We start from the raw sequence: 13,518 nt of genomic DNA on the forward strand, positions 1-13,518 counted from the left end.
CTGCCCCTCCCTCTCACTGTCTAAGTGAACAGTGACTATAAAAACTACACTGCGCATGCTCAGAGTATTTTCCTATTTAATGTGTGTGGCAAAAAAATAATGACCATAGGGGCAAAGTGCTGCCATCCCCACTAGGGCTGTGCAATTTAATCGATCTTGCGATATATATCGATATTTAGTTTTCCGAGAAAGTATCGATATTTCAGCCGCGGGTATCGATACATTAAGTCTGATAACTGTGTTCGTTATCCTCGCGTCCAGGAGAGAAGCTTTAAAAAGGAGACTAATTGAGTCTCCGAGAATGTTCAAATGTATACTTTAATTAATAAAAAGCGCGGTAATGTTACAAGCAGAAGATGATTCAGTCAGAAAAACAGCTGTGTTCTGGCTCTCGTGAGCGAAGGGAAGAGAGCGAGCTCCACCTTTCCAGCTGTTAAATATCCTCTGCTGAATCCTCCCTGTGGGCCGGTTGGCGCTGCTGGGGGCCGGCCCTCCACGTCTCCAATGTTCGTTGTTGCGCATTACAGAGGATTCAGACATTGCACATTAAATATATAACTAAACACGCCTTTTCTCCTCCTTATCTCTTTCATGACTTTTCATTTAATACATTTTAAACGCTGTAATCAATACTCCAAAAATACCTCACGGCTGGTATCATTTCCGGTAGTTCCGAATGTTGTCTCATGCTACCCACGTCTGTAAACAAACGTATTCAAATAAACTGTACCTTCATTTAATATTCAGCAATAATAATATCTCGACGTCTATAGTTGTAGTGTTGAAATCAGTAGGTGTCGGTGTGCAACACTCCGTGTCATATCGCTACTAAATTCACCTCTATAGGAAATTGTATATTAGCTACATGCTAAATGCTAACCGGAGATGAAGGATTTTCAGAATAAAAGCTCAACAACTAGTTGTGCACAACAACTTCTGGTTTTTCAGTATAAAACAGCATTTAAACTGACGGTATGTTTATGGTACTTTATGCCATCAAAACATTGATTTTAATTTCTAACAAGTCCCATTCAAATCCCCCGTGTTCCGCCACCTGCTGCACCTTTCATTCTCCATTGTCCATTGTGATACTGCACTTTACAGCTAGAGTTTGCACTGTTTCAATAAATGAAACTAATTTTCTCACCACATCTTTTGATTCATTTTGTCCAGCATTTGCAAGCTGTAGACTCTCTGTCAGAGCCATATATTGTATAATTGATGCTTTCAGTTTTCAGTTGAATTAATTCAATCCAAGTCAATGGAACACTCACAAGATGTCACCAAAATCCCACTGTCCCTTTAAAATCTTTCAGAAAATGATATAAGTGTATCGAATTATATCGTATCGAATCGTATCGTTGGCTGAATATCGTGATATATATCGTATCGTTGGCTGAATATCGTGTATCGTACCGTGAGATTAGTGTATCGCCACAGCCCTAATCCCCACCATACGCCATCTCACATCATTCAGAGCTGATTGGCTGTAAGTACATGTGCCGCGAAAAGTGTGGTGTGTGTGAAGAGCAGGTGAAGAGCAGACGAGAGACGCGTCTTAAAACCCGGAAGTAAGCTGGGCATGGCTTCCCTCCACAAAAAAGCAATGAGATTTCTCCATAGGATTTGAGAAAATAGCTCCAAATAAGATCTGTGGGAAACGTACCTGTTAGATAAATGCACGTTTTGTTCAGCCGGATAATATCCACATGTCTACCCTACTTTTATCATTTTCGAATCATAAATCTATCGATTATATATTTATGATAGACTTTTGAAACTACAAGAAGATAAGGAGGACTTTTACAAAAAAGTAATAGAGATTTTTGTCCAGAGGGATAGGCAAATGGACTTAATCTTCAAGTCAAGCTAAGACCGCAATTTTATTGAAAATGGGATCTTACTAAGAGAGAACGATTCAATATTGAAATGATAAAATTACATGTTTTGGGTATCCTTTTGTTGAACTGTCTGTTTAAAATTAATCGAAGCATCAGACTAAAGAGGCTTTTGAAAATAATATTATATTTTGATTTAGGTCAAAATATAATATTTGTAAACCTGAAGAGTCAGAGCCAGTGCCTCAGCAGCCATGAGCCTCACTGCAGAAGCTTATAGACATCTATGTTTTTTGTGCCCCACCACTTTTTACATATAAAAACGCCACTGATTAGCATTGATACAAAATAATGGCAGACCCTTTGCATGCATGCGTTGTAAGGGGAAAGGCTGGCAAAGGAAGGAGTGATGGAGAAATAAAGAGAGAGGGGAGCAGAACAGAGGGAGGGAGGGCACAACGCCACTGAGCTGCTTCTTTCACATCTCTGTCTGCGAGCACTCGAACACAGCCTGAGCTGAGTAAACCCTGTCCTTCATTCAGGGTTGGACACGTGTGAATGGCAGCGACACCGATGAGACGTAAACGGTAGCAGAGAGGGCTTAAATCGTGTCTGGATGAAATCATTTGAGCTCGGAGGCAGGAGAGGAGAATTCGACATGCAGAGAAGTGGATGCTGAGCTACAGTTAAGGTCTGGAGCTTTCCTTTTTTCGGTCTGCCTTTGATGCTTTCTCTTTATGGATATTTAGCTGGGTCTGCTATCATTGTGTGGGTTGAACCAGACACGCTACAACAGATAGTAACTGATCTGCCTGAATTACAGACAAGTTTTGTTGTTCACAATGTAGCAATATCAGGAAAAATGGCTGCCCTCCAGAAAACATAATTGTGAGTTTAATGACTGCATTACTACGACTAGACCAAATACTTTACACATTGTACAAGAGTCAGCCATGTGTGTTCTAGAAACAGATAAGCACAACCAAAATTAAAAACTTCTTATTTCTGAATTTACAGAGTGACGCGACTTACGTGTCTGTTATTTAACACTTTAAATGGTTCTTGTGGTACTGCCCAAAACCACCACCCTCAATGGATAATACCATCATCCGCTTTTCATGCTCGATTGTAAAGCAACTGCACAGGAGACTCAACATAGAGGGGCTCTCTTTACCATCTTGCCCCATTTGGAGTAACCCCTGTCTTTCTGCAGGAGGAGGCACCTTAAGTAATTATATCTGGCAGAAGGCTGGTGTAAGGGAAACTTCTGTATAGCAATGCAGCGGGAGTCACCGACTCAGGAAGGAGACAGGGTAGAGCAGGAGCTTCGATGTCAAACACTGGAGGTTTATTTGGAGTTACGGCCGGAGGATTCACATCACAAGTCACACAGTCACGGTCTGACTGCACGGGTGGTTGCCATGTCAATTCTAAAGAACTCTACCTCGGACCCCTGTATTTAGCTAGTTCTGAGAGCATCATCAACATGCTGCATAACAAGATAAAATCATAACACCTCTATCAGCTGACGTCAACAGGCAGGAACAGGGAGACAGAACACTGAGAGCACAGCAGCCAAGGTTACGAGGTACGTGTGCTCAGTCAGGACAGTTTGAACTGATACACTGGGTCAAAGTTATGGGCCTTGGAAAATATTTCCACAAAAGCTGGTATTACTACAATTGGACAGATGTATAGAGACCAAACCCTTCCATTTCAACAACTCAAAAATCAGTATGGTCTCTCAGACTCATCTTTCCTATCATATGCACAACTAGCATCTATTATTAGTACAACATGTAAGGAGGGAGCCATGCCTGCTTCATGTATGGAAGAGGACCAGCGCCTCAAGAAAGCAATCATATCATCAGGTGTGGTCTCTAATATTTATAAATTATTATCTAGGGCTGCCCCGAATACCTATTCTCCTGTCCAACTGTCCTGGGAGCATGCCTTGAATATCTCTCTGTCTGCTTTGCAATGGAACTCCATTTGGAGGTCAGCTCTGTTCTCTTCTAAATGTGTAAGATTCAGGATCAGACAGTTCAACATTCTCAATAGAGCTTACATCACCCCTGTTACAAAATCCAAGATGGACAATAAACACAGAGACCTATGCTGGCATGAATGTGGCAAGCGAGGTACATTGTTGCACCTACTCTGCGAATACCCAGCGGTAAAAAAACTTTGGTCAGAAGTAATATCCTTAATGTCTGAATCTTTAAAAGTTAAATTCCCTACATGTCCCATTGCATGTCTACTGGGTCTCAAGCCAGATGGCAATGTTGCAAGGACTGCCGATCGGCTCTGGACATTGGGCTGTTTAGCCACAAAAACACTCGTCCTACTAAACTGAAGGAACGCAAACCAGCCTGCTTTACTAGGGACTCGTGGCTGAGAGAGTATGGACCTACTGAGCATGGAGCGTGCAGCTTCTCTGCTGGGGGGTTTTGAGGGGAGACAGGAGGATTGCGGTTCACTGTCCGCAGCTCTCCTGTCTGACCCTGTCAATATGGCATCTCCTGTGTAATGTATAATGTCCTGTGTATGTCACAATCAGCTGTCTTAGGAAGTCATCCTTGCATCCCCCCTGCATCCCCCCGCCGTTATGTTTTGTTTAGTTGATTGTTGTTACATGTTTTGTTGTATGTTCTGTTATCTGGAGCAATGTCTGTTTATTTTATAACTGGAAAAAAAAAAAAAAGGTTCTTGCTGGTATTTAGTTCTAGAAATAATATCTGACAAACAATGCCCATTTTTATTGTGCATAAGTTCAGGACATTCAACAGCAAACCATTACACTTTAAACAAGCTCTGAAGGCTTAGCTGAGCTCTTGATCACATCATGTACTGAGTCAGATTGTGTGAGGGTGTTGTTTTGGCCACTTGAAAGCTGATTCAGACCAAAGGCAACGTTTTACTTCAAACTGAGGGATCGCTGCATAAGCAGATCAATACACAGAGCAAGGCCTACCAAGCAGGATGCTGACTCTTCTGAAGTTCCTACTGAACTGTCAACCCAGTCTCACGGCATTTGGTGTTATAGTCACGACATTCAATTTCCCCCTTTTTTTCGTGTCACACAAAAAGATTTTAAAAGCAATGTATTTCAATTGGTAGTATGTTTCGTGCCTGCAGCACGTCTTTTTGTCTGGTCTTTTTGACCGGAAGCTGTGGGGTTCATAAAAACATGTTATTACTCAATATCAAGCCACCATTATTGTTTTTATTTTAAATCGTATAATGTCGGACTTTATTTGCCGGTCGCGAGGAAAATAAATGGGGCTCAGAGCCTCAGGATACTGAAATCTGTATTTTTTTAAATCTTTTTTTCCTTCTAATTTGTTATTGTTTTCTAAATAACAGTGTGTTATTTAGAAAACAGTAGCACACAATTATCCTTGTTTTTATTTATTTGTTTAATTCTATAATCTCTGGCTTTTTGGCCGTCCGTCAGGAACTGAATTTCAAAATAAAGTCACCGGAAACAGATGTAGGCCTAAGGGACATTTCGAACATCATTGCCATACACAGCCACTGAACTGAACTGGTCAGCAGTCTTCCCCATGATTGTGAAGCCGACTGAACCACATTGAGAGACCATTTAAAGGTGTTTTGAGTTCATTAGCTGATTAGAGTGTGACACCGTGAGTCTACAATATTGAACTTTTTCACAATATTCAAATGTTCTGAGATACTGATTTTGGGGTTTTCATTAGCTGTAAGCCGTAATATTCAAGATTAAAACAAATAAAGCCTTGCAATATTTCACTTTGTGTGTAATGAATCCATATAATATATGAGTTTCCCTTTTTGAATTGAATTAATGAAATAAATGAACTTTTCCACGATATTCTAATTTATTGAGATGCACCTGTACAGTTGATTTAATGTGACACAAATTACACAGAAGAGCTAGATAGTTATATTATCAAAGTGTTCTTTAACTGTTCACACGCGGGGACTCCATCTTGAATGATGATCCCGGGTATGGTGAGGTGTCTCCCAGTTTCCAAGTAGGAAGTCCAACCTCAGGGGGCATTCCAGGTGAAATGTCCACCTGGAAACTCAGACACTCCACTCCACGTCCCAGTACACCTGGGTCGCACCATTAATGCTAACTTGGCTGTGTTTTCTTTGCCTCGCTGAGAGTGGTGGTAGATGTAATGTGTTCATCCTATCATAGCATATCAGGCAAAGTTCTTACAGTAGCAGTAGCTGCTGCCACTCAATTACCATCAATCCACCTCCTATTTATTTAGCTCATGACCAACCCTAATGTCTAATATTACACTAACATTTGTGCTGCAAATACTCCATTACAACAACTAGTACATCATTGAGAATATTACTTAAGTTAAAGTACTGTGGACAGGAAAATGTACTCAACATTTTTAAAATAAATACAAAAATATAAAAACATTTCAAAAGGACAAGCAGCACTTTCTCACTTGTGAGTAACTGAAACCGTGAACTGTTGCTCAACAAAAAACAACATAAACAATTAGCATTTTTTGTCAACCCACTATTTGGGTGAGATGGGTTTCCCCCCTAGCTGCACGGCCTCAGTGATTTACTGCAATAATAAATCATGTCTGATATGGGAATAATCTATTTGCTACCCTCAGAAAGCCTCATGCTGGTGAATGGAAATACAGATTGTAATACAGTAGGCTAGATTGTAAAGCTTAAATGGTTGTCGACACCAAGCCAAACCACATTACACCATATACCTATCCTCTTAAATCAATGATGCAGCCTGATGCTTTTACAGCTCTCCGTCATCACTACCTGTTGAGTTTTTTAGATTAGAGGAATATTTTTCCCTATTCCATTATTAGAATGTTCAAGCACAGGGCTCCATTGAGAGTGCACTTGCTCTCATATGCAAGGACATTATGCAGAAATGCCCTCAGTGTTGGACTGGTGAACCATGTGACTATAGCTGTTTGTGCCTCAGATGAACCGCACCCATGTTCTGCATGACTCCATTTCTCAGATCCTGCTTCATGTACAATAAGGATTTCATTTGTGCGACTGTCACATTTTTCATGTGATTTATTTCATTGTCCTGAGTCCTCTGGCCGTGGCTGCACCCCCCTCCCCCCCTTCCACCACCCCCACCCCCCCCTTGCCATCAGCTTTGACAATCCCAGCCTTTGTTTTTGCAATGAGAAGCAGCATTCTTCCAGAGGGGTGACCTCCTGTGTCTCTGCAGGGGCTGGCACTGAGGACGCGACCCTCCTCGAGGATTGGATGGCACCAACCGGATGCTGTGCACGAAATCCACGAGCTGTCACCCCAACTCTGGTGCTCATATGTGCACCAAACACTGTCCTGCCCCAAGGACAAGCACTTGATGGATCGCTCTGTTCCTCACAGCTGAAACATCAAGTCCCAGCTATGATCAGTGCATTCATCATTATCACAGAACCACAGGATTACATGTGATCATCACTTAATTCTGTAAGTAAACTTTTCTTTTTTTAATGACTTAACACTTTATTGTAATTACGGCTCCTAGATTAACTTTTACTTTTAAAATCAGTTGAAAAGGGAGCACAAGAAACACCAGAAACGGTAAACCAGCAGATTACCTGAAGCCGTTCGTCATGCAGAACAGGTGACCATTAGGATTTAAGGGATACATATCAGTTGTTTGGATTCAGATTGCAGATTCTCTCCTGTGAATTTATTTGCAGCTAAATATGCTTTATGACAATATTATAAACTCACTGCCTACGGAGCAAAAACAAAGGGATTTTCTTCAGTTTGACCATGTCTGCCACCTGCCTCGAGGACCAGAGGATCTGCTCTGATACAGCTGACAGTGTGAAGCCGGGGCTGTTATGTTGGAGCTGAACAGAAACAAGATAAATGCCAACGTGTAGTCATTGTGTTGTGGTTCAGCATAATGAAGCTTTTTACCTGGATCCGACTTTGGTCCCGCACAGTGCCCTGCTGGTTTAACACTTCCAATCGAGGATCCCTCAGCCTGCTGTCAGTGTTCCTTTATCGCTCCTTGCAACTAGTAATAGTTTTCATGAGATGTGCCATACACAATTTACAAAATGCCTTCGTTCTTTTTCAGAGTTGTTTCCATCTTTGTTTGTGGTCGCTGTTTGATTAACGTTTTGGTTTGTAGTTGCTGAGCCACTGATCTCCCATTCTCATGATCCTCTGTGTGTGAAGACCCAACACCATTTCCTGTGTCTGCAGTTGGAGCTACCTTACCTGTGGATACATCATACATGCATACATTTCTGTCCCCTGCTTTGTTTTAAAATCCTTTTAAATGTGTACCTTAATCTTACTTCGCAATAGAGCCTTTATACAAAAGGTGGGTTAACATTTTTGAAAATATTATCCTGCTTGGACCCACGGGGATGTATTAACATGAGAAGACCATGACATCAGATGAATATCAAGAGAAACACAAGATTGCAAACCTCTCTGCAGAATGCAGCTACTTTATTTGAGTAATACAAAAAAGTATAGCATAATTAAGAGCCGATAAATACAAAACACCATTTTTCCATGACAGGATTTAATTCCTTAATCTAAAGGGTAACTTTTTGAACACCACCACAATGACTTTAAAGAGGTGTGACCATGTCATCACACCTGTCATGGACAAGAAAGAGTCTTTAGTTCACACATTCAGTGCTATGACTATAACTACCAATCAATATCCGTGATAAGCCCCTTCCAGATCGAACAACTTCAAAAGATTGTAAAAAGAAATGTATGTCAAGACAGGCTGCTATAGATTCTAATCCTGTGTTCTCTCTCTGCAGGGATAACCGACCAAACCACCATGTGTGTTAGCTATAAAAACAGGTAAGATAATATGAATGACACTTATAGTGCTTTTATCCTAAATGATTTACTATCTTGTTTATTATCATATGGACAGTTAAAAACAAATGTCCCTTTATAATGAATGCAGTAGACCAGAATCAGATCTGTCAACTGCCAGAAGAGCGCATGATCCACTGTAGATCAAATATTCTCTGTAAAACACCGGCATGTTCTGACCCAGTTTCTGTTGTGCAGCAGCTTCAGCCGGCTGAGACTCCAACACAAAGTCTCTTCCCTTGTAGTTAAAAAAGGGCCGTATAAGCGATTCCAAATGTAATTCACTTAGTGATGGGCCATTAGATGGGAAAACTCAGTGAACCTGCAACTATTCACAGGCTAAGACAAAAGGCTACATATCAATATAAAAGCTTTCAATGTTTTCTTTAAGGGTGACTGAATAGATGTTTGTATCTAACCGTACCCTGCAGGTAGTGACATGACTCAGTTCTGACCCCGGAGATGCCGAAGAGACGAGACATCGTCGCCTTTGTGTTGATCGTGTTGCCTTGGACACTGCTCATCACGGTTTGGCACCAGAACACCGTCACTCCTCTGCTTTCTACTCGCAAAGGTAAGTGTAAAAGAGTTCAGAGTAACATTGTAAAAAAAAATCCCATTCATATTTTTCATAGCCGTATACGCAAAGGCAGTAAGGTGCTTCGGTAAGTGTTTCCTAACTCAAGATAAAAAGGTCATGTGTCGATGAACCAAGGGTGTAACGCACAGAGAATTGGGTCTGTTTATTATTATAATTGTTCAGCATCAAATTGTCTACAGTTTAAAGTCACACTTTTTCATTTAGGAAAACAAATTGTCAAGAACAAACCTATATGTCATATATGCATTAGCTTCATGTAGCACAAGCTCCCACCCAGAGCTGTACAGACTGTAAGAGTATTCCTACACTGGTACTTCTCCCACCTCTGTTAAAGACAGTCCACACTATGTTTGTTTCAACAACACATTGTCAAGAGGAAACATTCATCTGAATAAACAATAGCTACATGGTGTCAGTGTTTGACCCAGAGCCTCACTGTAATTATTTATTTTCCGCAGATGACAGAAGACTTGGTCGCTCAAACTCCAGGAATACTTTTGCTTTCAAGGAGTCATGCTCACATCAGAACCGGGACATGGTGGAGGTGGAGCGCACCGAGTTTGTCTACAGCCGGCCTCCACCATGGTCCGACATCCTGCCCACTATCCACATCATCACCCCCACCTACAGCCGCTCGGTGCAGAAGGCCGAGCTGACGCGCCTGGCCAACACTTTGCTGCACGTCCCCAACCTGCACTGGATCCTGGTGGAGGACTCTCAGAGGAGCACCACTCTAGTCAGCAATCTCCTCCAAGAGACTAGACTCAACTACACACACCTCAACGTGGAGACACCGAGAAACTATAAGGTACGAGGGGACACTAAGGACCCCAGAATACCTCGGGGGACCATACAGAGGAACCTGGCCGTGCGCTGGCTCAGGGAGACCTTCAGTGAAAACAGCATCCAGAACGGGGTGGTGTACTTCGCAGATGATGACAACACCTACAGCCTGGAGCTGTTTGAGGAGGTAAAGCAGAGCAACATTCTTAGAGCTGAATTTCTCTCTACAGGTGTGTTCACACCGGACACAAAGCAAGTTTGACATTTGTGTTTAAAGGGGCCCTATGTAGATACCACCTACAAAAAAATAAACGTACTTTGCCGTTCATCAAAATGATGCCGAATAGCTACAGACTGATACTGATTGGTAAAAACAATGAATGAATGCTTTGACGAGTGTAAACCCAAGACGGCTGGCAAACAAGTTTTAAAATGCGTGTTTTTGAATGGAGATTGAATGGATCATGCTAGACTAAATTAATTCACCATGCCATTGACAGTCTGTGGTTTGTACATTTATAAACAGTTTCTGTACAAGTATGAGGAACTGTGAGCTCCCGAAACCCGACCCTTTCCCAGATGTTTTACCTGTGTTATGTCTTTAGATGAATGTACATTTTGAAATGTTTAAATTGCTCATGAGAGATCTCTGCTTTTGTTTTCCAATTACCAGATGCGTTATACCAAAAAGGTGTCGGTGTGGCCGGTGGCCTTTGTGGGGGGCTTAAGATACGAGTCTCCGAAAGTAAACACCCTGGGCAAGGTATACGGCTGGAAGACGGTATTTGACCCCCACCGACCCTTCGCCATCGACATGGCTGGGTTTGCAGTGAACCTGCGCCTCATTCTGTCCAATCCTCAGGCTTTTTTCAAGTTACGAGGGGTGAAAGGAGGTTATCAAGAGAGCAGTTTATTGAAAGAGCTGGTTATTCTCAGCGATTTGGAGCCTAAAGCTGCGAACTGCACCAAGGTAAGAAAAGGAGGCTCTCTTCTTCAACAAAATGACTTATAATAACTTTGAATTAGCAATAAAACATACCGCTTCTGTAAATGCTGCTAATGTAAGGCGATGGTGTAGTATATTGAAACTACACAAGATGAAATGTTGGGATAAGTGTTTGATCATTTTTGGCTCTACTTCTGCTTGTCTCCATCACTTTATTCTTGCCGCAGGTATTAGTCTGGCACACACGGACAGAGAAGCCTGTACTGGTAAATGAGGGCAAGAAGGGATTTACAGACTCTAATGTGGAGATATGACATACTTCACATCACACAGGTAATAGCAGATTTAAAAAATGCAAATTGCTGCACCCCCACACAATTCTCATGTTTGGGGATGGGCCAAAGGAGAGCATATTTGCACCTGAGATGAGGACCTTACTTGAAATATCTGTCTGTATTTAAAGGTTTGTCTCATGCTGTTTTTTTATGATTCGTTATCAAGTAGTAATGTTTTTAGCAAAACTAACAGTGTGACTTTGGGATGGTAATGTTAGGTTTAACTGAGATATCTAAACCACTATTATGGCTGACTAGAAGGTGTACACGTAATATTCACTGTCCCCAGAGGATGAATCCCTTGACATTTATTTAATCGCTTTCATGAGCTTTTATTTATTTCTGTGAGTGAATAATTAAATGTATCCATATCTACTGAATATAATACATATTTCAAATGGTGCCCATAGAATAAACCCAAATGAATATTGAAATCTAACCACCTTTCACTTGGCAGGTCAATAAAAGGTTTTACATTTGAAATTTCTCCCCAAAAATGTTAAAAGAATACCTGCAAAACTGATGACATCATCATCATCAGCCTCAGCTGTTTCTTGTAATTAGTGCTATTTAGCAAATGTTACATGTAAAAGTGCTAGTTACTCAGATGATGAACAAGGTAAACATTATGCCTGTTAAGCATCAGCGTGTTAGCACTGTCACTGTGAGCATGTTAGCATGCCAAAGTAAGCATTTAGCAAATAAGAGCTTCACTTAGGCGCTAAAGCTTTGCTGTATACTCTTAAAGTAATGCTTTTAACATATATGTTTGTGCTTTCAGGGGCAATTCTTCATTGGATTAGCTAGGGTCAAAGACATTATCAAAGCATAGTAGCTGTACTTCAGCAATGAATGCAGACCTGTCCATCCAAGGAGGCAGCACAAGCATCGTGCTTAAACAGACTACAGTAAGCACAACTGCACAGAACAAGCCTGCTCAGAGCGATGGATGATGAGACACTAAAAGGAGGAAGGGACGGCGCGGCAAGCGATAAAGAGCCCTGTGAGTGCAAACAACACCAGCCGAGCATCCAATCAGCATTAAAGAGGGCCCTTTTGTTCTGAAGCGAGCTGGCTGTCTGGCACAGGGCTGCGCAGCGGAACACAAGGGGCCCTTGTAGTGAGTCAGCTCTGACTGCACTGAGGGGATCTGAGCCCTCCCCACTAGTACTGTACAACACTGAGCTATTAAGATAGCACCCTGAAGAACCCAGCACTAATTAGGAGTCCTGTTACACCTCAACACACATTTGCGTATGCTCAGCTGTCACAGAAACACATGCACGTGAGAACACGGAGCAATGATTTATTACACTGAAAAAACTGAAAAGTTGACTTAAATTAAATATATTATGTCAACACATTTCACATAACTCTATTAGTTTAGTTAAAAGCAGTAATATTAAGTTGAACCTATTATTCATTTAAAGTTAATAGTATTGCTTTTAACTAACCTAATACAGTTATGTGACATTTTTTGACATAATACATTTAAAAAAAGTAAACGTTTCTGTGAACTGTATAACAGCAATGTCTTCTCTTACAGTCATTTACTTAAGATTATTTTATTTATGATATGCTGTAAAACTGAGGTCTACTTATATATAGAGAAGATGTAATATCCCTACTTTACATCTTCGTCAGCTTGCTAAGGTCCCACTGATCTAACAGAAGGATTCACAGAAGAATTATTTATTGTTCGATAGTAACTGGTACATTCACGTATTATGCGTGAGTTATGCATGTGCGAGTCCATGGAATATGAAGCCATTACTCTGAACACTGAACGTGCATCCTTTCAAATTGCCACATTAAACAATCACAATTATTCCCACCATGAATGGCCAACTGATGGGGGGATGCAGGATGATTTCATACCCCACTGACTTGCACTGGCACAACGTACAAATGTTATTTAGACTCTGGGACTGTGAGGAGTCTGGTCAGTTCTTCATGTGTCAGGCATTCAAAGACGACAATGTTCACTCAATGATAAATGACTTATGTTGCTGCAATACAACTTGTGTTTCAAATTAAAGCTGTTCACATCAATCATGCCTCAGCTCTGAGTGTCACATTAACTTTGTCTTTGTAATGCAATCAATGTTAAGCCATACATATTTACTATAAACATCAAATATAACTTCCATCCCCAGC

General features: G+C 41.2%; 1 protein-coding gene across 2 annotated transcripts; it reads left to right on the forward strand.

Annotated features, from left to right (window-relative positions):
• The first annotated feature begins 2,316 nt into the window (after positions 1 to 2,316).
• On the forward strand, positions 2,317 to 13,413 carry LOC117457994 (galactosylgalactosylxylosylprotein 3-beta-glucuronosyltransferase 1-like). 2 transcript variants are annotated; one of them, XM_034098229.1, is made up of 8 exons: positions 2,317 to 2,529; positions 7,057 to 7,304; positions 8,636 to 8,678; positions 9,128 to 9,270; positions 9,756 to 10,267; positions 10,754 to 11,050; positions 11,254 to 11,359; positions 12,143 to 13,413. In XM_034098229.1, the coding sequence occupies exons 4-7, from the start codon at positions 9,159 to 9,161 to the stop codon at positions 11,338 to 11,340; spliced, it is 1,008 nt and encodes a 335-aa protein (XP_033954120.1). In that variant the 5' UTR covers positions 2,317 to 2,529; positions 7,057 to 7,304; positions 8,636 to 8,678; positions 9,128 to 9,158; the 3' UTR covers positions 11,341 to 11,359; positions 12,143 to 13,413. The 2 variants fall into 2 exon arrangements, with proteins under 2 accessions (XP_033954120.1, XP_033954122.1); XM_034098231.1 differs by lacking the exons at positions 2,317 to 2,529; positions 7,057 to 7,304 and having other exon boundaries at positions 7,315 to 8,678.
• Positions 13,414 to 13,518: the final 105 nt, after the last annotated feature.

This window comes from Pseudochaenichthys georgianus, chromosome 14 (assembly GCF_902827115.2).
Source record: "Pseudochaenichthys georgianus chromosome 14, fPseGeo1.2, whole genome shotgun sequence".
Taxonomy (NCBI): Eukaryota; Metazoa; Chordata; class Actinopteri; order Perciformes; family Channichthyidae; genus Pseudochaenichthys; species Pseudochaenichthys georgianus.

Coding starts and splice junctions, on each gene's coding strand:
- LOC117457994 (XM_034098229.1), top strand. CDS start 9,159: ATGCCGAAGAGACGAGACATCGTCGCCTTTGTGTTGATCGTGTTGCCT. Junction 9,271..9,755: donor TCTGCTTTCTACTCGCAAAG/GTAAGTGTAAAA, acceptor TATTTTCCGCAG/ATGACAGAAGACTTGGTCGC. Junction 10,268..10,753: donor GCCTGGAGCTGTTTGAGGAG/GTAAAGCAGAGC, acceptor TCCAATTACCAG/ATGCGTTATACCAAAAAGGT.